The sequence below is a fragment of the Lacerta agilis genome, chromosome 12 (genome assembly GCF_009819535.1).
Source record: "Lacerta agilis isolate rLacAgi1 chromosome 12, rLacAgi1.pri, whole genome shotgun sequence".
Classification (NCBI taxonomy): domain Eukaryota; kingdom Metazoa; phylum Chordata; class Lepidosauria; order Squamata; family Lacertidae; genus Lacerta; species Lacerta agilis.
In genome coordinates, this window is record NC_046323.1 from 52487076 (window position 1) to 52510387 (window position 23312).

The 23312-nt window shown below is 48.4% G+C and overlaps 1 protein-coding gene across 1 annotated transcript in view; it reads left to right on the top strand.

Annotated features, from left to right (window-relative positions):
- Positions 1 to 5914: 5914 nt before the first annotated feature.
- The window catches only part of NBEAL2 (neurobeachin like 2), a 203476-nt gene continuing 186078 nt past the window's right edge, over positions 5915 to 23312 (top strand). The window contains exon 1 of the mRNA XM_033165069.1: positions 5915 to 6026. Coding sequence (XP_033020960.1) covers positions 5976 to 6026 — 51 coding nt within the window. The 5' untranslated portion in view covers positions 5915 to 5975. The remainder of the gene's footprint in view (positions 6027 to 23312) is intronic.

Genomic DNA, 23312 nt, shown 5'->3' on the forward strand with positions numbered 1-23312 from the left:
CCACAAAGGTTCATCGAGTCTTCTTGAACTTTCATAACTGCAGGCATTCCTCCTGCTTTCAAGCCGTAAGAACATAAGGGGAGCCTGCAGGATCAGGCCAATGGCCCACCTACTCCAGCATCCTGTCCCCACTGCAGCCAACCAGATCCGGATCCGAGCACGAGAGCCCTCTCCTCGCCTGGCACCTTCATTATACACCTTGGCCTTTTGGCCTACAACTCCCATGATCCCTAGCTAGCAGGACCAGTGGTCAGGGATGATGGGAATTGTAGTCTCAAAACACCTGGAGGGCCGAGGTTGAGGAAGCCTGTTACAAACCTCTCCTCTCCTGTGGTTTCCAGTAACTGGTTGGAAGGGGAGGCCCTCTAAGTCAGGCATCCCCAAATTCGGCCCTCCAGATATTTTGGGGCTACAATTCCCATCATCCCTGACCAAAGGTCCTGTTAGCTAGGGATGATGGGAGTTGTAGTCCCCAAACATCTGGAGTGCCGAATTTGGGAATGCCTGTTCTAAGCGGTCCCTATGTGGGATGAATTGAATGTTGGGGATGCCCAGGGCAGGGCCTTTGCAGTGGTGGCTCCATATATGTGGAAGAAGAAGAAGAAGAAGAAGAAGAAGAAGAAGAAGTAGTTTGCATTCGATTACCCGAAGGAGTCTCATAGCGGCTCACATTCTCCTTTCCCTTCCTCCCCCACAACAAACACTCTGTGAGGTGAGTGGGGCTGAGAGACTTCAGAGAAGTGTGACTAGCCCAAGGTCACCCAGCAGCTGCATGTGGAGGAGCGGAGACGCGAACCCGGTTCACCAGATTATGAGTCTACCACCACTTTGTACAGTCCCTGTCTCTTTGGCTGACTGGCTAAGACATACCTTTTCCAGAAGCTGTTTTAAGGAGAGATAAATAATAATAATAATAATAATAATAATAATAATAATAATAATAATAATAATTTTTTATTTGTACCCCACCCATCTGGTTACAAATAAATATTGTGATGTAGTGGTTGGAGAGTCGAACCAGGATCTGGGAGACCAGGGTTCAAATCCCCAATTGGCCATAAATCTCACTGGGTGGCCTTGGGCCAGTCCCGACCTCTCCTACCTTGCAGGGATATTATGGGGACACTGAGGTCCAGCTCCGAGGGCCTTCTGGCGGCTCCCTCCCTGCGAGAAGTGAGGTTACAGGGAACCAGGCAGAGGGGGAGGGCTATTGGGCTGTTGTTTTCATTTTTATTATGTAGTTTTTGATTTTATATATTGATTCTGCAAACCACCCTGAGACCCCCGGGTATAGGGTGGTATATAAATTCTATTATTATTATTATTACTATTGTTGTTGTTATTATTATTGTTATTATTAGTAATAACGGGGGGGGGGGGGCTCAGATGCAAAGGAAGACTCAAGTGTAAGATCAAGCAAAAAGCCCATCTAGCCCAGCCTGCAAGATCTCCTCTCCTGCAATTTCCATCAAGGAGCATTCAAAGCATTGCTGCCTCTGACTGTAGAGCAAAACCTCTCGCACCTTTTAACAGCTGTGCAGAAGAGGGGATCTTTGCAGGTGGAACTTATTTACCTTAATTATAATATTATTACTTTCTTCCATTCATATCCCGCCCTTCCTCCTGGAGACCAGGAGCACCTGTGGACAGTCCACCTCCCGAAATCTTAAAGGTGCCCTGCCTCTTTGCGTTCGGCCAGCCTAACACCATTTCTCTTAACCCTGGGATGCAGGTGGCGCTGTGGTCTAAACCACTGAGCCTAGGGCTTGCCGATCAGTAGGTCAGCGGTTCGAATCCTCGTGACGGGGTGAGCTCCCTTTGCTCGGTCTATATAAGGATTTATGGGACGCGGGTGGTGCTGTGGTCTAAACACAGGGCCTAGGGGTTGCCGATCAGTAGGTCGGCGGTTCGAATCCCCACAACGGGGTGAGCTCCCATTGCTCGGTCCCAGCTCCTGCCCACTTAGCAGTTCGAAAGCACGTCAAAGCGCAAGTAGATAAATAGGTACCACTCCAGCAGGAAGGTAAATGGCGTTTCCGTGCGCTGCTCTGCTTTCGCCAGAAGCGGCTTAGTCATGCTGGCCACATGACCCAGAAAAACTGTCTGCGGACAAACACCGGCTCCCTCAGCATATAGAGCGAGACGAGCGCCGCAACCCCAGAGTCGTCCACGACTGGGCCTAATGGTCAGGGGTACCTTTTCCTTTATCCTTTAACACTATTTCTCTTACAGGTAGGTAGCCGTGTTGGTCTGCCATAGTCAAAACAAAATAAAATTTAAAAATCCCTTCCAGTAGCACCTTAGAGACCAACTAAGTTTGTTCTTGGTATGAGCTTTCTGAAGCTATCTGAAGAAGTGTGCATGCACACGAAAGCTCATACCAAGAACAAACTTAGTTGGTCTCTAAGGTGCTACTGGAAGGAATTTTTTATTTTTATTTTGTTTTGACTTTTTCTCCTGACCCTGGCTGTCATTCCAGCACCAAACCACACACTCAACTGGACCCGTCTGTGTAACATGGGCAACAAGCCATTTCGTGTGCCTTCAATACGTACACAATCACACGCATTCCCGCGAACCTGGAAGCGGCAAAAAGAGGGCAAAAACCATCTATATAGATGGCATATTACCCCAGTTAAACTAGCAAAGATGTATAAGACAGATAATAAGTGTTGGAAATGCAAAGAAAATGTTGGTACCTTTTATCATGTTTGGTGGGAATGTAAAAAGGTGAGAATGTATTGGGATAAGATATATCTTGAATTAAGAAAAATGTTGAAATATAGTTTTGTTAAGAAACCTGAAGCATTTTTACTAGGTATGGTAGGTACAGACATTGAAAAGAAGGATACTAGACTTTTCCAATACGCTGTGGCTGCAGCTAGAATCCTTCTAGCACAAAAATGGAAACAAGAGGAATTACCGACGGTAGTAGAATGGACAGTGAAACTGACTGAATACGCAGAAATGGACAAATTGACAGGAAGAATCCGGGAGCAGCGGGACCAGAAGTTCATCAAAGACTGGTTAAAGTTTACGAACTATTTAAAAGACAATTTACAATTGAATACGCTAATAGGATTTCAAGAAGCTTTGTAGCTAATTTGTAGAGTTATCATTGTAAGTAGGATAGAAGTAAAAAATCTCTTTTTTGTTTGATAGTGGTAAGCAATGGTTGATTTAAGAAGTATAATGTTAAGATATAAATTAGAAAGCCATGTGAAGGGGTTGAGGGAAGTCATGGCTTGTTAGCCAAAGATGAATGTAAGAAATTTTTGTTTGAATGTGGTATCAATTGTAGTTTAATATAAAAAAATAAAAAAATTATATCAGAAAAAGAGGGCAAAAACGGCCCGAAGAGAGCGCGCAGAAATGGCAAAACAGCGTGAAAAGTGTCTAGCAATCCCACAAGCCTTTGCAAGCGCAGGCGCATGAGCCCTTGCGCCAACTGTTGAGGCCTATGGAGTGTGCGCATTTGAACGTAGAAGCTTGGAGGGAGAAATGGTGGCCGTTTGGTGGACTTCCCACCATTCCCACCAGCCTGGTAAGCGCTGCTTGTTTTTAAGAGGATTTTTCTAGGGTTTTCAGAGGTTTAGACTTGCAGGGGTCAGCAAACTTTTTCAGCAGGGGGCCGGTCCACCATCCCACAGACCTTGTGGGGGGCCAGACTGTATTTTGAAATTAATATTAATAAATGAATTCCTATGCCCCACAAATAACCCAGAGATGTGTTTTAAATAAAAGGACACATTCTACTCATGTAAAAACATGCTGATTCCTGGACCGTCTGCGGGCCGGATTTAGAAGGTGATTGGGCCGCATCCGGCCCCCAGGCCTTAGTTTGCCTACCCATAGTATAAGACAGGGGTCAGCAAACTTTTTCAGCAAGGGGCCGGTCCACCGTCCCTCAGACCTTGTGGGGGGCCGGACTATATTTTTTTGGGGGGGAGGAATGAACGAATTCCTATGGCCCACAAATAACCCAGAGATGCATTTGAAATAAAAGGACACATTCTACTCATATGAAAACATGCTGATTCCCGGTCCGTCCGCAGGGCAGATTTAGAAGGCAATTGGGCTGGATTCGGCCCCTGGGCATTAGTTTGCCTACCCATGGTATATATCCTTAAGTTAACCCAAACATCACACACCACAATCCTAAATATACTCAATAGGTTTGGTAGTCCCAAAATGGGAACAAGAAGTACCAACGAAAGAAGGGTGGCAGATGAAAATGATGGACTTTGTGGAACTGGTGAAGCTGGCGGTAAAAATCTGAAACCAGTGTGAGAAAGTATTCCAAATATTACTGGTGTAAATTTATACAATATTTGAAAGATTACTGTAAGGAATTAACATCACTAGCAGGGTTGTCTGAAGACTTGTAATGAGAAGCCCTCTCCCTTTTTATTTTAACCTAAATTTTAATGTCTTTTTGTAAGGAGTGAATCTAGAATTGGAAAACGGATAAAGTGCAATGATATAAAGGTTGATTTTGAAAGCCATGAGGTGGGAGGGAGGAAAGTCGAAGGGCTCTAAAGAGCCAGAGAGGTAAAGTGGATAACAATGATATGATTGCATATTGTTAAATGTAAAACTAATAAAAATTACTTTAAAAAAAGAAGGGAAAAGTTAATAGCTGGCATTTTTGTACATTCCCAGTATTACAAGGGCACACTGGACTGAGCCTGACTACATACACACTTAGGAGTTTCTTGGCTGCTGCAATTGGGCTACAGTATTTTCCAACTGTACTGCACCCCTAGAGAGCATCATAGAATCTCTGAGTTGGAAGGACCTCCAGGGGTCATCTAGTCCAACCCCCTGAAATGCAGGAGCCACAGCTAAAGATTCCCGGAAAGTCTTGTTATCACTGCAGCCCTGCAACGCGTTTACTCCTGTTTAAGGAAGGATCCGGCCCCGAGTCAGCGTGCGAAGAGGGGTCGCAACTTGCACACTTGCTTAGCGGGAGGGAGGCGTCCCATTAAACTCCAGCATTGTGCCAGTAGAGGTTTTGTTTCCAAGTCTAGACCTGCATCGCCACTAACGTGAGAAACCCCTCCCGCAAGAAAGTTACGTGTTTCTTGTGTTTTTCTGTTGTAAACCGCCTTGTGACCCTCGGATGAAGGGCTGTGTAGAAATTCAATCCAATAAATAAAAACCAATAATAAAAAAAGCCTAGACACACTTACCCGGGAGTAAGTTCCATGGAGCTCAGCGGGCCTTACTCCCGAGTAAGACCTGTCCGGCAGAAGGCATAGCCTTGAGCGACTGGAAGGGGGGGGGGGAGTAACAACGCTTGAACCTACTCGGGAGTAAGCCCCTCCTCTGAACTCGCCGTAAAAGAAGACCCGGCGGGGAAGGCGGCATTTCAGCCGCTCCGCTCCCTAACTGCAAGCAACGCCGCAGGCCGCGGAGACTCCTCGCGAGTAAGCGGGGCAGTTCTCCCTGCGTGAAGCTCAGGATCAGGCCCAGAACGGGGCATTTCCCCGCTTCCGCAGCTGGCGGCCACGGGACTACTCTGAAGTAAAGCGCCTCGCCGAATCGGGGCCCACCCCACCCCAAAAGCGAGGAGCCCGGGCGCCCCCCGGCGAGGCTGCGCGCCGTGGCGCACACCTGGAGGAGCAGCGGCGGCGGCGGCGGCGGCGGCGGCGTTGTTGGCTAGGCGGCGGCGTCTCTCCTCCCTCGGGGCCGGGGCCGGGCCGCGAATCAGGTGCTGGGAGAGGAGGAGGAGCCGGAGCCGGAGCCGGAGCCCGAGGGCTGGCAGCGGCCGTCGCCACCAGCATGGCGGAGGGAGCGGAGCGCGGCGCCCGGGGGAGCTTTGCGCGCCGCTTGGAGTGAAAGGCAGCGCCGCGCGTAAAGTTGCCCTTGCGCCCGCCCAGGCTCGCCCGGGGAAAAGGCGCTGCTGCCGCGCCATGGATCTGGCCGCCGCGTGAGCCGGGGACGGAGGGACGGAGGCGCAGCCGCCCCGCGCCATGGCTTCCAAGGAGCGCCTCTACGAGCTCTGGATGCTCTATTTCGCCAAGGTAGGCGCTTCTCCTTTGCACGCTTGTTTCCAGACTGGCTGCGCCCCTATTTTGGGTGGTGAGGCTGCGCCCCCCCTTTTTTGAGGGGGTCTGTTTCCTTCGCCTTTGGAAACGCCTGCGCCGACTCCTCGGGAATAAAAAGGATCTCTGGTTTTGGGGGTACCTGACCCCCACATCTGTTGCTTATTCCTCTCCTCTTCTGTTGTTCCCCCTGCTTCTCCTCCGGATTTAATTCTTTTGTTCCTTGTTTTGCGTTTATTTGGGGTGCGTGTGTTGCACCCCTATTTTCTCCTTCCAATTTCTTGTGGGTACCGGTTGCCTTTTTCTTTTGGAAAATACCCGGGGGGGAGGGGAGGAAGGGAGAGGTCACCTGCTTGCTCTTAAGTTGTTTGCTGCCTCCCACCTGTCCGCTCAAAAGGAGAGTCCAGGTAAATCGAGGGTGGAAGTTACCTGGGCCGGGGCACCTTCCACCCTCGATTTACCTGCTCTTTCCTTTTGTTAGCGTTTCCAGCGGTTTTGCGGGGAAGGGAATCTTCCGTCCCCCCCAACACTCCATCAGTTTGCTCCCCACCGACCTCTGCTTCTCCGTTGCACCTTTTTGGGGGGCACCTGCGGCACCCCATAAATCAGCTCCAATTTCTACTTTTTTCTTGGCAAGCTCCCAACACCGTGTCCTCCTTGGAGCGAACATCTTTCTCTTTCTCCGCCCTTCCTTTCAAAACGCTGAAGTCAGACCACAACACCTGTCACCTGCGGTTAAAAAAAAAAACAACAACCACCACCACCAATCCTCTGGCTTGGAGATGCTCAGAATTTGAACCCGGCACCTCCTGTACCACTTCAAGCCCCACTCAAAGTCTCCTGCACTCTACTTGGGTTACCTGCAGTCCATAATGTTTCTTACCTTGTTCCACCTGTCACCCCTTTCTTTGCCTCTGTAAGCCTCCCCCCTCCCCCAAAAAAGTATTATATGCACCTTGGAAAGTACGCTTTCTCCATCTGGTGTTGCAGTTCAGGATCCACGACTCCTCTTAAGCCCTACGAAGTTAAGTCATCATGTCCCTTTAAACTCAGTAGGCCTACTCTGAGAAGGTACAAACCTAGGACTTTCTTCCTTGGGTTTATTGGAGGGGACAGTGTCCATTTTCTGACCTCCTGCTGATGCCCCCCCAAAAAAAACTCCCTGGGGTGGGTGACTTTGGACCCCATCCCATCCCCCTTTGCACCTGTTAATTCCTCCCCCCCCCCCCCAGTTTCTTTCATTTTCCTAGGGCATCTCCATGCCTGGAAGGGGGCATTGGTTTTTCCAATGGAAAAACACTATCTGGGTGTACCTTTAGTTTGCAAAAAAAAAATAAAAAAATAAATCACATCCATCTCCATGCGTTTCATGGGGTACTCCCCCAACTCTTCCACAATTACCTGAAATTCCTGCACTTTCTATTCCTCCTGGCTAATACTCCCGGTGCAATGTCTTCAAAGCACCAAAAAAAATGTAATCCCTTTGCTTCCCCCTTCTTGGGCGGTGGGTTCCTATTTTGGGGTGGGGTGGGCATTTGTAGCTGCCATAATAAATTCCCAAAGAGAAGCATTTGTTGGGGGGGGGGGGAGAGAACACCACGCGCTGGGCTCTCATTTACCTCCCCCCCCCCCCCCCCCTTCGCCGTCTGATGCAAAATAGAATTGCAAATTTTCGCAACCGCCTGCAGGTTCCAGTCGGCAAGCGGGAAAGGTGCGCGCTTTCTATTGTCACCTGTGTGTGTGGTGGACTTGGGGAACCTCGGAGCAAGTGTGGGATGCTTGGGGGGGGGGTGTTGGATTGGATGGCCGTCAGGTCACACACACAAACACACACACCCTTCCTTGGGGACGGAATCTCGGAGATTCACTCTTGAAGCTGTGCAAAACCATTGTTCGTTTTTGCGAGAGGAGGCAGGGGTTGTTCCTTCGCGAGTTTCTCCCCCCATCTCCCTCCTTCCCAATTTACCCCCCCCCCCACCAAACCTGAAGCACGCAGTTAGGGAATTGTGGCGTGTGACCTCGGAGAGGCGAATAGCTCGTTTACTTCCTGGGTCCCTTTCTTTGCTGTGTGTGTGTGGTTTTTGGCTGTGTTTTTTGGAACTGCCTTTTGTTCCTGTTCTGCTTTTTCCTTTCTCCATTTAAAAAAGAATGCCCCCCCCACATGAATGTTTGCATGTGCAGCGTGCTCACTCCAGAGACACACGTGTGTGTGTGTGTGTGTGTTGTCCGGATCCTTCGGCTGGGTTTTTTTTTCTTTTTTGTTTCTGCTCTTAAATAAATAAATTAAGGACACAATAGCCTGGAGAAGTTTGCATGGGAGGCGGCACGGAGCAAAGGCATGGCGTGCCTCGGAAATCCTGCTTTTTTGTGTGTCCGCCTGCAAAGCATCTCTCTTCCCGACGGGCAGGGAGGGGTCCCTGCACGTCGATGTGTGCAGGTCGCAAAATTAAGAAATTATTATTTAATTGAAAAAGCATATCCTGCTCTTGACGATTCTTCTCAAGCAAGCCTAACGAGCAGTCAACATATTTAACGCTCCTTTAAAGCACCCTAAAGATCCTAGAGGCTGTGTAGTTTCTCCCATGCTGAACCTAGCACCCTTACCAAACTATAGTTCCCAGGGTTCTTTTTTTTGGGGGGGGGGGAAGCCTTGTGTTTTAAATGTACGGCGTTTGCATAGCTGTCACATTCGCTATATGTTCACACGTGGCTTCCCTCGGAAAACGCCGGGATCTGTAGTTTAACCCCCACAGTGCTACAACTCCCGGCACCCTTGACAAACTACATTTCTCAGCATTGTTTACAAGAAGCTGTGTGCTTTTAATAAATGGTGTGTATGCAGCCTGTACGTTCTCGGTGACCGTGGAATGAAGAGGGGGAATCGGCAGTGCTGGGAAACTGGAGAGAGGGCAATGGAATGGAGTGCCTTAGGAAAGGGAGTGGCTGGCGGGACCAGGAATGTGAAACACTCCGACCTTTCCCTGCAGGGGTTGATAAATTACTGCAGGTTTCACCAACCTGGTGCTCTGAGATGTTTTGAACCATCAACTCATTTAACTTTCTCCCCCACCTAGCTTACACCCCTTCCAAAATCTGCTCTGAAGAGCCCTAGAATAGATTTAGGGGTGCACGTGGAGAGGAGAGGGAGGGGAGTTTTCTTGCGCGAATGGAACTTTTTCACTGGGTACCACACAGGGAATGGTATCAAACCAAGTTTTACTTAGGGTAGACCTCTTGGAAATGGATGGGCCCAAGTTTTCCGTGTCCATTTACAAAATAAATGAGTTTTTAAATATATATATAACTTTATTCATCTTAAAAATTGCACAATTACACATAAAGAAACAACAAATAGAGAAAATAAAATAAAAAATAAAACCCCGACATTTCATATTCCAAGCAAGAAAAGGAACAAATCAGAAACGTTGAGAGAGAAATTAAATATATAAATTAACTTACAATGCAGGGATCTAAGAAATGAATACATTATCCACATTGCTCAGTATTGCTATATTCCTTTGCATTATTACTTGCACTGAATGCAACCCAGTAATTAGGAAGCTTGACAGTTTCAAAATTGTAATTAATGTTTTCGCAGGTGATTGTTTCCTCCAAGTACGTGAATCGGGAGATTGCAGGCAGTTACTTGGGTTGCTGAAATTTATTCCTCGACAGTTTTCAGTACCGCCGATGGAGTCTGAGACTCCTAATCTCAGGGTTGTGGGTTCGAAACCCTGCGTTGGGCAAAAGATTCCTGCATTGCAGGGGTTGGACTAGATGACCCTCGGTGTCCCTTCAAACTCAGATTCTATGATTCTAAGCAAGGGAAGGGAAGGACATGCTGTTGTCTTTTAAATGTTTGCAAATACAGTATTCCAGGCGACACCTCTACATAGCAGAACGCTTAAATGTAAAGTACTACACTTGGGCAAAAAAAATGAAAGGCACAAATACAGGATGGGTGACACCTGGCTTGAGAGCAGTACATGTGAAAAGGATCTAGGAGTCTTGGTAGACCATAAACTTGACGTGAGTCAACAGTGTGATGCAGCAGCTAAAAAAGCCAATGCACTTCTGGGCTGCATCAATAGGAGTATAGCATCTAGATCAAGGGAAGTAATAGTACCACTGTATTCCGCTCTGGTCAGACCTCACCTGGAATACTGTGTCCAGTTCTGGGCACCCCAGTTCAAGAAGGATACTGACAAGCTGGAACGTGTCCAGAAGAGGGCAACCAAAATGGTCAAAGGCCTGGAAACGATGCCTTATGAGGAACGGCTTAGGGAGCTGGGTATGTTTAGCCTGGAGAAGACAAGGTTAAGGGGTGATCTGATAGCCATGTTCAAATATATAAAAGGATGTCATATGGAGGAGGGAGAAAGGTTGTTTTCTGCTGCTCCAGAGAAGCGGACACGGAGCAATGGATTCAAACTACAAGAAAGAAGATTCCACCTAAACATTAGGAAGCACTTCCTGACAGTGAGAGCTGTTCGGCAGTGGAATTTGCTGCCAAGGAGTGTGGTGGAGTCTCCTCCTTTGGAGGTCTTGAAGCGGAGGCTTGACAGCCATCTGTCAGGAATGCTTTGATGGTGTTTCCTGCTTGGCAGGGGGTTGGGCTGGATGGCCCTTGGGGTCTCTTCCAACTCTAGGATTCTATGATTCTAAATCGCATTTAAGTGTGCCTTAATTTATCCCCCCCCCTTCAACTATTTCGGGTTAAATACTTGTGGAATGCCCAGTGGAGGCAGTGTAGTGGTTAGAGCGTCGGACTTGGAAGACCCGAGTTCGAATCCTCACTCGGCCCGTGGAGCTCACGAGATGTGGCCTTGGGCGCCTCTCAGCCGAACCTACCCCACAGGGCTGTTGTGGAAATTAGATGGGGAGGGGGGGAATAAATAAACAACGAGGCAAAAAAGCAGCGCGGACTTTTATTTTTAGCCTCGTTTGCTGAAAGAGATCCTTTCTGTTTTCCAACCTCCTCGGGCAACAATGACCTGAATTAAGGCTGGATTTGCCAAACCCTCGTTGGACTAGTGGAGCAATGAGCTGGGAAATTTCCAGCTGCAAGCTCACAGATCGAGGGCAGCTCACTTGTAAGGGGGCACGTATTTCCTTCTGGAGGTCGCAGGTTCACCCCCTCTCCGCCTTCCACGCTGCGTTGTGGAGAATAGCGCCGATCTGCCTTCCGGGGAAGTTGCGGAGACGCAAACGAAACGACGTGTGCCGAGCGTTTTCAAACACTCAAAAAAAGTGTCAGGGATCCTGGCCCATTTCAAAAAATGCACCTGCTCTCTTGAGTCTGGATAGCCATTGGAATCGTAGAATTCTAGAGTTAGGAGGGAGCCCCAAGGCTCATCTAGACCAACCCTGCTTGCAATGCAGAATTCGCAGACATTATTTATTACGCTTGGGTCCCACCTTTCCTTCAAAGAATCAGAGGCTACGCCTAAGGTTTCTCTTCCTCCCTGTTTTCGCAGCACAACAGTCCTGTAAGGTAGGCTGGTCTGGGGGGTAGCCACTGGCTCAAGGCCACCCACCCAGTGAGTTTCGTGGCAGAGAGCGGGGGATTCAAAGAATGGCCTCTCCAAGGTCCTAGTCCGACACTCTTAACGCAACCTCGGGACCCCAGATGTCGTTGGACTACGGCTCCCATCGTCCCTAGCTAGCAGGACCAGCGGTCAGGGATGATGGGAATTGTAGTCCCAAAACAGTTTGGGGGGGGGCTGAGTTTGAGAAAGGCTGCTCTAGCCACTACAGCACACTGTCCCAAGGCAAAAAGGGTATGACAGGGCTTCCCTCCTCTCTGTCACATTGGCTGTTTTGGCCTCTCCAAAATCACTTCCCTCTCCGAATATCAGACCCGGGAGCAGAGCAGCTGGGCAAAGCCCAGCCCAGGGAGGTCAGGGCAGCTGCTGTTGCGAGTTCAAGAGTTGCCACTTCAGGCTAGGGGGCTGTCCGGCTGGGCTGTGGGCCGCTTGTCTGAGGTTACTTGAGAGATCGGGGCTCGGATCGCTGCACAAAAACATTTCTCTGCCTTCTCTGCAAATGCTCGTTTCAGGGCCAAACCAACGGAACAGTTTCCCAGATATTTCTTCCCCTTTTCTCTACCTCCCCCCTCCACACTTTTTTTTTGGCTACTGTCCCTCCGTTAGGCAAATTGTGTCCCCTACAACAAGATCTTTGTTTTCATTCTGCAAAAAGAAAAAAAGAAAAACTGCCGGGCGGAGGGGAATTCCTCTTTCTGTTGTTGTTGTTGTGTTAAAAAGGAAGCCAGTGTAGCTTGCAGCATACTAATAAAGCCAATTGAGGAAAATAAACAAGATCTGATTTGCTTGAAATAAGCATCTGCAATAATACATATATATTTAAAAATATACTCAGGGTGGTTGTGCCTCCGGATTCCCTCCATAGGTACTTTTTTTTTCCTTTTTAAAGGCTTGCACAGATCAGAAGATAAGAGCAAAGGCAGAATAGGTAAAAAAAATGGTTTAAATAGAGATGAAGAATTGGGTCGTGCTGGTCTTTTCCTTTCGTTTTCTGCTCTGGGTCATAAATTAACAAATGGACTTTTTACATGAACGAAGATTAAGATGCGGGGTTCGTTTACCGGTCTGTTTTGCTGTGCCTGCTCTCGGTTGAATTTGTCTAGTATCCTTTTAAAGCCACAGGGGTTTGTCTCATCCCAACTTTTAAGCTTGTCGAAGTCAGCGGCCATCGCCGCATCTTGTGGCGGGGAGTTCCACAAGGTATGCTGGGCGAAGAAGCCCTTCATTGGAGGCACGTATAGTAGCTCGGAGGTGGAGCGTCTGCTTTTCACGCAGAAGGACTCAGACGCTGGCTGGCGTTTTCAGGAAGCGATGGGAATACCTGCTGCCGGAAATCGCGGGAAAGTTGCTGCCAATTAGTGTAGGTGAGCAAAATGAAGCTGCGAGTCTGAGCTAGATGCATCACAGTCAACTCTGTCTCTCTCTCTCTCTCTCTCTCTGTCTCTCTGCGTGTCTATTGGCAGATTATTTGGTTTCTCTACCTCCTTTGTGGAGGGACGTGGGTGGCACTGTGGTCTCTAAACCACTGAGCCTAGGGCTTGCCGATCAGAAGGTCGCCGGTTCGAATCCCCGCAATGACGGGGTGGAGCTGCCATTGCTCGGTCTCAGCTCCTGCCCACCTAGCAGTTCAAAAGCACGTCACAGTGCAAGTAGATAAATAGGTACCGCTCCGGCGTGAAGGTAAACGCCGTTTCCATGTGCTGCTCTGGTTTGCCAGAAGCGGCTTAGTCATGCTGGCCACATGGCCCGGAAGCTATGTGTGGACAAACGCCGGCTTCCTCGGCCAATAAAGCGAAATGAGTGCCGCAACCCCAGAGTCGTTCCCGACGGGACCAAATGGTCCCCTTTACCTTTGCCTTTTACCTCCTTCGTAAGTTTGTTCTTGGTATGAGCTTTCGTGTGCATGCACCCTTCTTCAGATTCAGATGGTATCTGAAGAAGTGTGCATGCGCACAAAAGCTCATACCAAGAACAAACTTGTTGTTGTTGTTCGGTCGTTCAGTCGTGTCCGACTCTTCGTGACCCCATGGACCAGAGCACGCCAGGCACGCCTATCCTTCACTGCCTCTCGTAGTTTGGCCTAACTCATGTTAGTAGCTTCGAGAACACTGTCCAACCATCTCATCCTCTGCCGTCCCCTTCTCCTTGTGCCCTCCATCTTTCCTAACATCAGGGTCTTTCCCAGGGAGTCTTCTCTTCTCATGAGGTGGCCAAAGTACTGGAGCCTCAGCTTCAGGATCTGTTCTTCCAGTGAGCACTCAGGGCTGATTTCTTTAAGGATGGATAGGTTTGATCTTCTTGCAGTCCATGGGACTCTCAAGAGTCTCCTCCAGCACCATAATTCAAAAGCATCAATTCTTCGGCGATCAGCCTTCTTTATGGTCCAGTTCTCACTTCCATACACCACTACTGGGAAAACCATAGCTTTAACTATACGGACCTTTGTTGGCAAGGTGATGTCTCTGCTTTTTAAGATGCTGTCTAGGTTTGTCATTGCTTTCCTCCCAAGAAGCAGGCGTCTTCTAATTTTGTGACTGCTGTCACCATCTGCAGTGATCATGGAGCCCAAGAAAGTGAAATTTCTCACTGCCTCCATTTCTTCCCCTTCTATTTGCCAGGAGGTGATGGGACCAGTGGCCATGATCTTAGTTTTTTTAATATTGAGTTTCAGACCATATTTTACGCTCTCCTCTTTCACCCTCATTAAAAAGGTTCCTTAATTCCTCCTCACTTTCTGCCATCAAGGTTGTATCATCAGCATATCTGAGGTTGTTGATATTTTTTCCGGCAATCTTAATTCCGGCTTGGCATTCATCCATACCAGCCTTCCGCATGATGAATTCTGCATATAAGTTAAATAAGCAGGGAGACAATATACAGCCTTGTCTTACTCCTTTCCCGATTTTGAACCAACCAGTTATTCCATATCTAGTTCTAACAGTTCTAACAAACTTGGTTGGTGTCTAAGGTGCTACTGGAAGGATTTATTTTTTATTTTATTTTTATTAGATATATGTCGCTATCTGGACAGGGATAGCCTGACTTCTTTTTTAAACGCTTTATTGGTTTTAAAACTGCATAACAGAAATAATCAATAGATGTTAACAGCAAAATAAAGATAAAAACTCATTCATTCCTTGATTGGTAATTGTTTTGTACATCATTCTATACTTCAATTTAACATGACCTCTTCTCTTCCCATTATGTTCCCTGGTTAGATTCCTTTGACATGCTCTTGACTTCATTTTCTCCCTACTCTTTAACCTGTTTCAGATTTTTCCAAAATTGGCCTATTCACACACAGAAACTCAGTCGACACCTGCCAATGGATTGATATTTTGACAATCTTCTCTTGCATACAGGTAGATTCTCTGTATATTCCACTCTCTGGTAAATTTTTCATCTGTAACGTCTCGCAGCCTTGCTGATCGTCTCGCTAATTCTACATATTCTCTTAATTTGTTTGGCCAGTCTGCTTTGGATGGGATAGTTTCTCCCTTCCAACCTTTTGCAATTAAAATTCTGGAAGCAACTGTAGCTAGCATACATAAAAATTCTCCTAAACTTTTTTTGGAATATCATTACTCATAATTACTAGCAGGTAGGCTCCAAGTTTTTGGGGGAAAGAGCATTTAAACATTTTCTTAAATTTGTTAGGATAGCTTAACTTCTGTTGACTAACCTCTAGGTTTAGATTAAAAGGTAAAGTGACCCCTGACCGTTGGGTCCAGTCGTGTCCGACTCTGGGGTTGCGGTGCTCATCTCGCTTTATTGGCCGAGGGAGCCGGCGTACAGCTTCTGGGTTATGTGGCCAGCATGACAAAGCCGCTTCTGGCGAACCAGAGCAGCGCACGGAAACACCGTTTACCTTCCCGGCAGAACGGTACCTATTTATCTACTTGCACTTTGACGTGCTTTCGAACTGCTAGGTTGGCAGGAGCTGGGACCAAGCAACGGGAGCTCACTCCGTCATTGCGGGGATTCGAACCACCGACCTTCCGATCGGCAAGCCCTAGGCTCAGTGGTTTAGACCACAGCGCCACCTGCGTCCCTCAGGTTTAGATTACTGCAACGCATCATACATAGGGCTGCCTGCAGTTCGGAAACTTCAGTTGGTGCAGAATTCAGCGGCCAGGTTGCTCACCGGAGAAAGACTGCTTGAGCATATTGCCCCGATCCTGGTTCAACTGCACTGGCTACCGATTAGTTTCCGGGCCCAATTCCAAGTGCTGGTTTTCTGACCTATACGACCTTAAATAGCTCAGGACTGCAATACCCCGAGGAGGAGGAGGAGGAGTTTGGATTTGATATCCCGCTTTATCACTACCCGAAGGAGTCTCAAAGCGGCTCACATTCTCCTTTCCCTTCCTCCCCCACAACAAACTCTCTGTGGGGTGAGTGGGGCTGAGAGACTTCAGAGAAGTGTGACTGGCCCAAGGTCACCCAGCAGCTGCATGTGGAGGAGCGGAGACGCGAACCCGGTTCACCAGATTATGAGTCTACCGCTCTCAACCGCTACACCACACTGGCTACCTATCGCCATAGAAACCGACCCGGAGCCTGCACTTGTCACCTTCTCTGTGTCCAGCAACCCCGAGAGGTTCAGAGGGTGGCAACACGAGGACGGGCCTTTTCGGTGGTGGCTCCCTGATTGTGGAACGCTCTCTCCAGAGAGGCTCTCCTGACGCGGTCATTGCATGACTTTAGGTGCTGGGCAAAAACATTCCTCTTTACCCAGGTCTTCAGATATCGAATAATCTATGGCCTGTTAAATGGAGCAGGGGGGGCCTGTTACCATGATTATTCTATGATTATTCTGTATTCTTCTGTTTTACATTGTATTTCTTTTATTCTGCTGGGCAGATTATGTTCTTAATGTTGTCAACTGCCCTGGGATCTTTGGATAAAGGGTGATCTATAAATTATTATTAATAGAAGACCAGGGGTCATCTAATGAAGCAGAATGTTGGAGGATTGAGGACAGACATAAGGGTGCCGGGTTCACCTGCGGAATTCACCGCCACAAGGTGCAGCACAAGGACTGCCAGCCTGCATTTTGTCAAAAAGGGTTTTGGACAAATTCTTGGAAGCTAAAGCTATCGTCGTCGACTAGCCACAGCGACGGTGCAATCCATCTGGTTTTTTGGGGGGCAGTATTTGTTTATTTAATTTGAAATGTTTGACAACTGCCTGTCGTAGCAATTATCAACAAAACAAAATACGTAGACATGCCTGGGAACAGGGGCGTAGCAAGGGGGGCGTAGGGGGCGGTTCGCCCCACATTCCATAATGGAGGGGGTGACAAATTATCAAGGAACAATTACTGCCCTACTAGGGCGGTTCATAAAAAAACTTTTTAAAAAAATGCCTGCTCCGAAGGTCTTACCTTACTATACTAGGGATTATATAGCTATATATGAAATTTCATGCATATCGGTTAATATATTGACCCTCCTCCACCAAAATAGCTGTTTTCCTATGTCGTGAAGGCTGAAATTTCAGTTCAGTGGAGCACTTACTGTTCCCAACCCTAACCCTGTGGAAAGCCATCTAATTAGACTTTGATTTGATTTTGAGATGCTTTTAGCAGGTAATTTAATTATTGTTTGATTTTTTATACCAATGTTATGTATCTGATGTTAGCCACCCTGAGCCCGACTTTGGCCGGGGAGGGTGGGATATGAATACAAGTTTTATTATTACTTGTTATTATTCCTTTGTAAGAAAATATGAAATAACGTAAAACCATTTTTGCAAAGGGGGGAATCAATGGGGGGGGGGGGGTGACAAGAAATTTTCCGCACCGGGTACCACCTGACCTTCCTACATCTCTGCCTGGGAATGCAAGCTTCTGGCAATTAAGTCCTCCTTGCAGGTTTGCCATAGGATCCTGGCTGGTTCCTTAGTGAGTTGCTGGTTGGTTCTATTTCCTTTGCATAGGAGAAGATAACAAACTTAATAAATTTTAAAAAAACACCCTCAATATCTAAGGGGGTCGTTGGTTGTGTCTCTGCATTCGGTAGAACAGTTAGTAACATGCTGGTGGGGAGAAATCCTGGATCTTCTGCAGCCGAGTTTAAATGGCGATTAAGACAGATTGGTGGGCGATAAGGCTTATCCACAGCGACCCAGCCACGTAGGCTATGAATTATGTCCGTGATCAGATGTGACGTTCTCCTTGTGCCCCACTTGCTGGCTTCTCCATGGGGCAATTCCGTAGCTCAGTGGTGGCGAACCTATGGCACGCGTGCCAGAGTGGGCACCCGGAGCCCTCTCCGCTGGCACGCACGCCATCGCAAAGCAGTGCTGCTGCTGGTGGTTGTTAAAGTGGGCAGGCGTTCCCCCCCCCATGGCGACGCTGGCGGGAAATGCTTCCTGGATCTCTTTCCTCTCGTCAAGAGGAGTTTTCCTCCCGCCAACCAGGCCGCTGCGATGCGATCGGATGAGGCTGCCAGGGGTGTCGTCGATTGTTTCCTGGCGGCGAGCGGCGAGACGATAGTTGTCTTCGCCGCCGCGTGCCGAATGAAGCGTTCTTCATGCGTGTGAGTGTTCATAGAATCCTAGAGTTGGAAGAGACCCCAAGGGCCATCCAGTCCAACCCCCTGCCAAGCAGGGAACACCATCAAAGCATTCCTGACAGATGGCTGTCAAGCCTCCGCTTAAAGACCTCCAAAGAAGGAGACTCCACCACACTCCTTGGTAGGAAATTCCACTGCCGAACAGCTCTCACTGTCAGGAAGTTTTTTGCCAACCCCTCACTACCCCTCCCCCCCCGCCCAGAAGCTCAACAACTTTGGGCAACCCTCCCCAAAAAGCTTGTCAACTATTGGCAATTCTCCCCCCCCCAAAAAAAAAGCTCAACAGTTTTAGGGAAAATACAGTGTACAGACATGCAGACAATCATTATTATCCCATATTAAATTGCTGGGTTGGCACTGTGCGATAAATAAGTGGGTTTTTGGTTTCAGTTTGGGCACTCGGTCTCTAAAACGTTTGCCACCACTGCCTCAGCTGCTATGGCGCCTCTTCAGGACATTGTCTGGTTGGTGCCGACTCGTGACGGGGCCTTCCTGGTGGTGGCTCCCTTTTTGTGGAAAGCCCTTTCTGGTGAAATGTGCCCCCCTCCCTCATTATTAACACTCAGGAGGAGTTTGCAAACATTCCTGTTTACCCCCGGGCATTGGATAGCTTGCTTTCCGCTGACCCCCGAGGGCAGGAGCCGAAACGAAAGATTCAAAAGGTTTCTTTAAAAAAAGGCGTTGGATGACCACCTGTCAGGGATTATTTAGCTTTGATTCCTGTATTGCAGGGGGTTGGACTAGATGACCCTCGGGGTCCCTTTCAACTCTATAGTTCTAGGATTGCTGCGATAACATAGGTGTCAACTTTTCCCTTTTTTAAAGGGAAATTCCCTTATTCCGAATAGGATTCCTCGCAAGAAAAGGGAAAGGTTGACAGCTATGTCATTAGCACAAATAATCCTGACAGCGCAGTACAGAGAACATCTGCAGGGACCCTCATTTTGCACCCAAAGTCATTTTGTTGCTGTTAAAACGGTTGCAAGTTGGAAACCTTTGCCCAATCTATTGCAGATCACCTGGAGATCTATCGGCAGATCCCACTCTGCCAGCCCCCCGATCTCTACCTGATTCCTGTCTGCCGGGTTGGCACCCGAGTGTGCAAACTGACTCTGCTAAAAAGGGCGTTGCATTTTGCAAGTGACTCTTGGGAGGGAATGGAAAATATTTTAAGTATCTGGGAGTCCTTCATATCATTGGATTTTTCACCTTGGCTGCTGCTGTCAAATGTCTGGTTGCCTGAGCTAAAGCCTGAGTCGGAGCTGCCTCTCTGAACCACACGACGGTCGCAGGTTCATTACTTGACAACCGCCCTGACTATAAACTGCTCCGCGTGAAACTCAAAACGACAGCGAGAGCCATTTCCAGAAGGCCTCCAGCGGTCCCAGGAAAGCTCTGGCGGACCTTTTAGAAACCATGTTTCCCCATGGCTGTTAACCTCAATTTATTTAATTGGCCCCAGTCCAAGCATGGCAAAGAAGTGCAGGCTGCCTGTTCATGTTCAGAATTCGCCAGGCGCATTTTGCACCTGGCTATCAGACACGGGTGGCGCTGTGGGTTAAACCACAGAGCCTAGGGCTTGCTGATCAGAAGGTCAGCTGTTTGAATCCCCGCGATGGGGTGCGCTCTTGTTGCTCGGTCCCAGCTCCTGCCAACCTAGCAGTTTGAAAGCATGTCAAAGCGCAAGTAGATAAATAGGTACCACTCTGGCGGGAAGGTAAACGGCATTTCCGTGCGCTGCTCTGGTTTTGCCAGAAGCGGCTTTGTCATGCTGGCCACATGACCCGGAAGCTGGACACCCGCTCCCTCAGCCAGTAACGTGAGATGAGCACCGCAACCCCAGAGTCGGATACGACTAGACCTAATGGTCGGGGTCCTTTTAACTTATCAGACACTTGGGGATGCGGGTGGCGCTGTGGGTTAAACCACAGAGCCTAGGGCTTGCCGATCAGAAGGTCGGCAGTTCGAATTCCCACGATGGGTGAGCTCCCGTTGCTCAGTCCCTGCTCCTGCCAACCTTGTAGTTCGAAAACACGTCAAAGCGCAAGTAGATAAATAGGTACCGCTCCGGCGGGAAGGTAAACGGCGTTTCCGTGCGCTGCTCTGGTTCGCCAGGAGCAGCTTAGTCATGCTGGCCACATGACCCAGAAGCTGTACGCCGGCTCCCTCAGCCAGTAAAGCGAGATGAGCGCCGCAACCCCAGAGTCGTCCACGACTGGACCTAACGGTCAGGGCTCCCTTTACCTTTATGTATCAGACACTTGCGACCAAGTGAGGATGCCTGGACACCTGGATGGTGCCTGACATCTCCACCATCTTGGAGGTGACTGCTTGGGGATCCTTGGATCTGAGCTGTTCTCACACACTAGCAGCACATCCTGTAGAATTTTATCCATTCTGTTTTATCTGCACCATCAGAATGAATTTCAGGAACCGAATTGCGTTTTCTGCGCAGCAGTCACCGTTAAGAAAAAAAAAAAAGAGGTCGGAATAAGCCAATATATACGTGAGTTGTCACTGCCTCAAGTGATTTTTCTTCTCAAAGCTCTTAACCTAGTTCAAGGTTGTCATTTGAAGTAGCCAGACGTTTAACAGAGAATCAAGCGCAGTCAGTCCATTACAGCAGTGCCTTGGTTCTCAAATGCCGAAAACCCGGAAATAAGTGTTCCGGTTTCCAAACGTTTTTCAGAAGCCGAACATCTAGTGCGGCTGTCGGCTGTTGTTTCCGGGGCGCCTGCACCAATCAGAAGCTGCGCCTTGGTTTTTGAACATTTCGGAAGTCAAACGGACTTCCAGAGCGGATTACGTTTGGCACTTTTGTTTTTGCGGTTTATTTTGCGGTTTTGTTTTTGAGGCTTTTTCAGTTAATTTGATTTTGTGGCTAGGTGGAACACAGTTCAGCTACTGATTGATTAATTGATTGATTGATTGTGTGACAGCGGAAATGGATAAAAGCCCCCCCCCATCTAAACAATGACTATCATCAGTGCAGGTAAGAAAAAAAAAGTTAATTTTAATTTTTATCACCAGCGATACTGCCTTATTTATTGTATAGTACAGCACATTGCTTTCATTTTATGAATTGATGGTCTTGTTAGATAGTAAAATCCATGTTTAATTGCTGTTTTAGGGGTTGTTTTTAAAAGTCTGGAACAGATTAATCAGTTTTGCATTACTTTCTATGGGAAAGCACACCTTGGTTTTGGAACGCTTTGGTTTTGAACAGATTAAGTTTGAGAACCAAGGTACCACTGTATTTGGTACCTTTCTATCCCACTTTTTCCTCCAAGGATACATGGTTCACCCCTCTCCTTAATTCATCTCTACAACGACCCTGTGAGGTAGGTTAAGGGGCTGTCACTGACTCCAAGGTCACCCAGGGAGCTTCAGGACTGAGTGGGGATTTGAACCCTGATCTCCCAGGTCCTAGTCTGACACTCTAACCACTCCACTCCACTTCCCTCCTAGAGTCCTTCTGTGATGGGGCGTGTCAGGGATTTGCCTTCTCCTCGCGAGGAGAGCCCAGGCCAGCCAGAGCCTAGACCCTCCTTCCTCCACAACCTAGTTCTTTCCAGGTGTTGGACTGCAACTCCCGCCACACCCAACAGTCAGGGATAATTTATTATTACTTATTTGTTAAAGGTGTATGCCGCCCTGCAGCCGCAGATCTCTGGGCGGTTAATAGCATAAAAATGCAATATAAAAGCAAAAAATACACGATAAAAACCAGAGCAGGAAGGCAACACCGCCTTCCACAATTTTCTTTTAAAAGGGGTAAAGGTAAAGGGACCCCTGACCGTTAGGTCCGGTCGCGAACGACTCTGGGGTTGTACGCTCATCTCGCTTTATTGGCTGAGGGAGCCGGCGTACAGCTTCTGGGTCATGTGGCCAGCATGACAAAGCCGCTTCTGGCGAACCAGAGCAGCGCACGGAAACGCCGTTTACCTTCCCACCGGAGCGGTCCCTATTTATCTACTTGCATTTTGACGTGCTTTTGAACTGCTAGGTGGGCAGGAGCAGGGACCGAGCAACGGGAGCTCACCCCGTTGGCAGGGATTCGAACCGCCGACCTTCTGATCAGCAAGCCCTAGGCTCTGTGGTTTAACCCACAGCGCCACCCACGTCCCAGAGGTACAATATGCTAATAAGCCAAAGGCTTGGCTGAAATGATGGAGCGAAATCTAGGCCTGGTCAGGCTGGGGCAGAGAGAGATGGTTGATAAACGCTTTGGCCTGTGCTAAGGTGGCTCTCTGTGTTTCCAGTTCTGGTAAAGGGAGCTGGAAGTGGCACAGCTTTGTTCCTCATCCTTTTATCGTTTCAACGCTCCTCTTTGGACCGGCGCCCAGACCGACAGGTGTCTGTGAGCTGAAGCAGAATGCAGCCATATGGTGGACTCTTTGTTGGGGTGTGTGTGTGTTTGGCGTGGTGTTGCGATATGATCTGAGGCCAGATTTAATGTTATGTGGGCAAGAGTCTGTTCGCGAGAGGAGCGGGGAATTGCAGAGCTCAGAAATTCATGGACAGAGCTCCCAACAGCTATGCTCTGCCTCTTACGTTTAGAGGCAGTGGTGCTTCAGAATGCTACTTGTTGGAAACCAGTGTCAGAAACTCGGGCACCAGATGGCACCTTGAATCTGGGTTGCGTTCGCCACAACGGAACGTCTATTTGCCAGGGGGTTTGTCAACAACCACTTCGTTGGACTGGTCATGTTGTGCGGATGCCTGATTATCGTCTTCCAAAGCAACTACCCAACTTAAAAATGGATACTTTGGCCACCTCATGAGAAGAGAAGACTCCCTGGAAAAGACCCTGATGCTGGGAATGATGGAGGGCACAAGGAGAAGGGGACGACAGAGGATGAGATGGTTGGACAGTGTTCTCGAAGCTACTGGCATGAGTTTGGCCAAACTGCGGGAGGCAGTGGAAGACAGGAGTGCCTGGCGTGCTCTGGTCCATGGGGTCACGAAGAGTCGGACACGACTGAACGACTGAACAACAACAACAACAACAAATGGTGGTGGTCAACAAAAGAGGTTCAAAGACTCTCTAGGCAAATCTTTAAAATTGTAGTATAAACACCGACAACTGGGACCAACCCCACTGGCCTGCGAGTGCTCCAGTTGGAGAACAGCTTTCACCA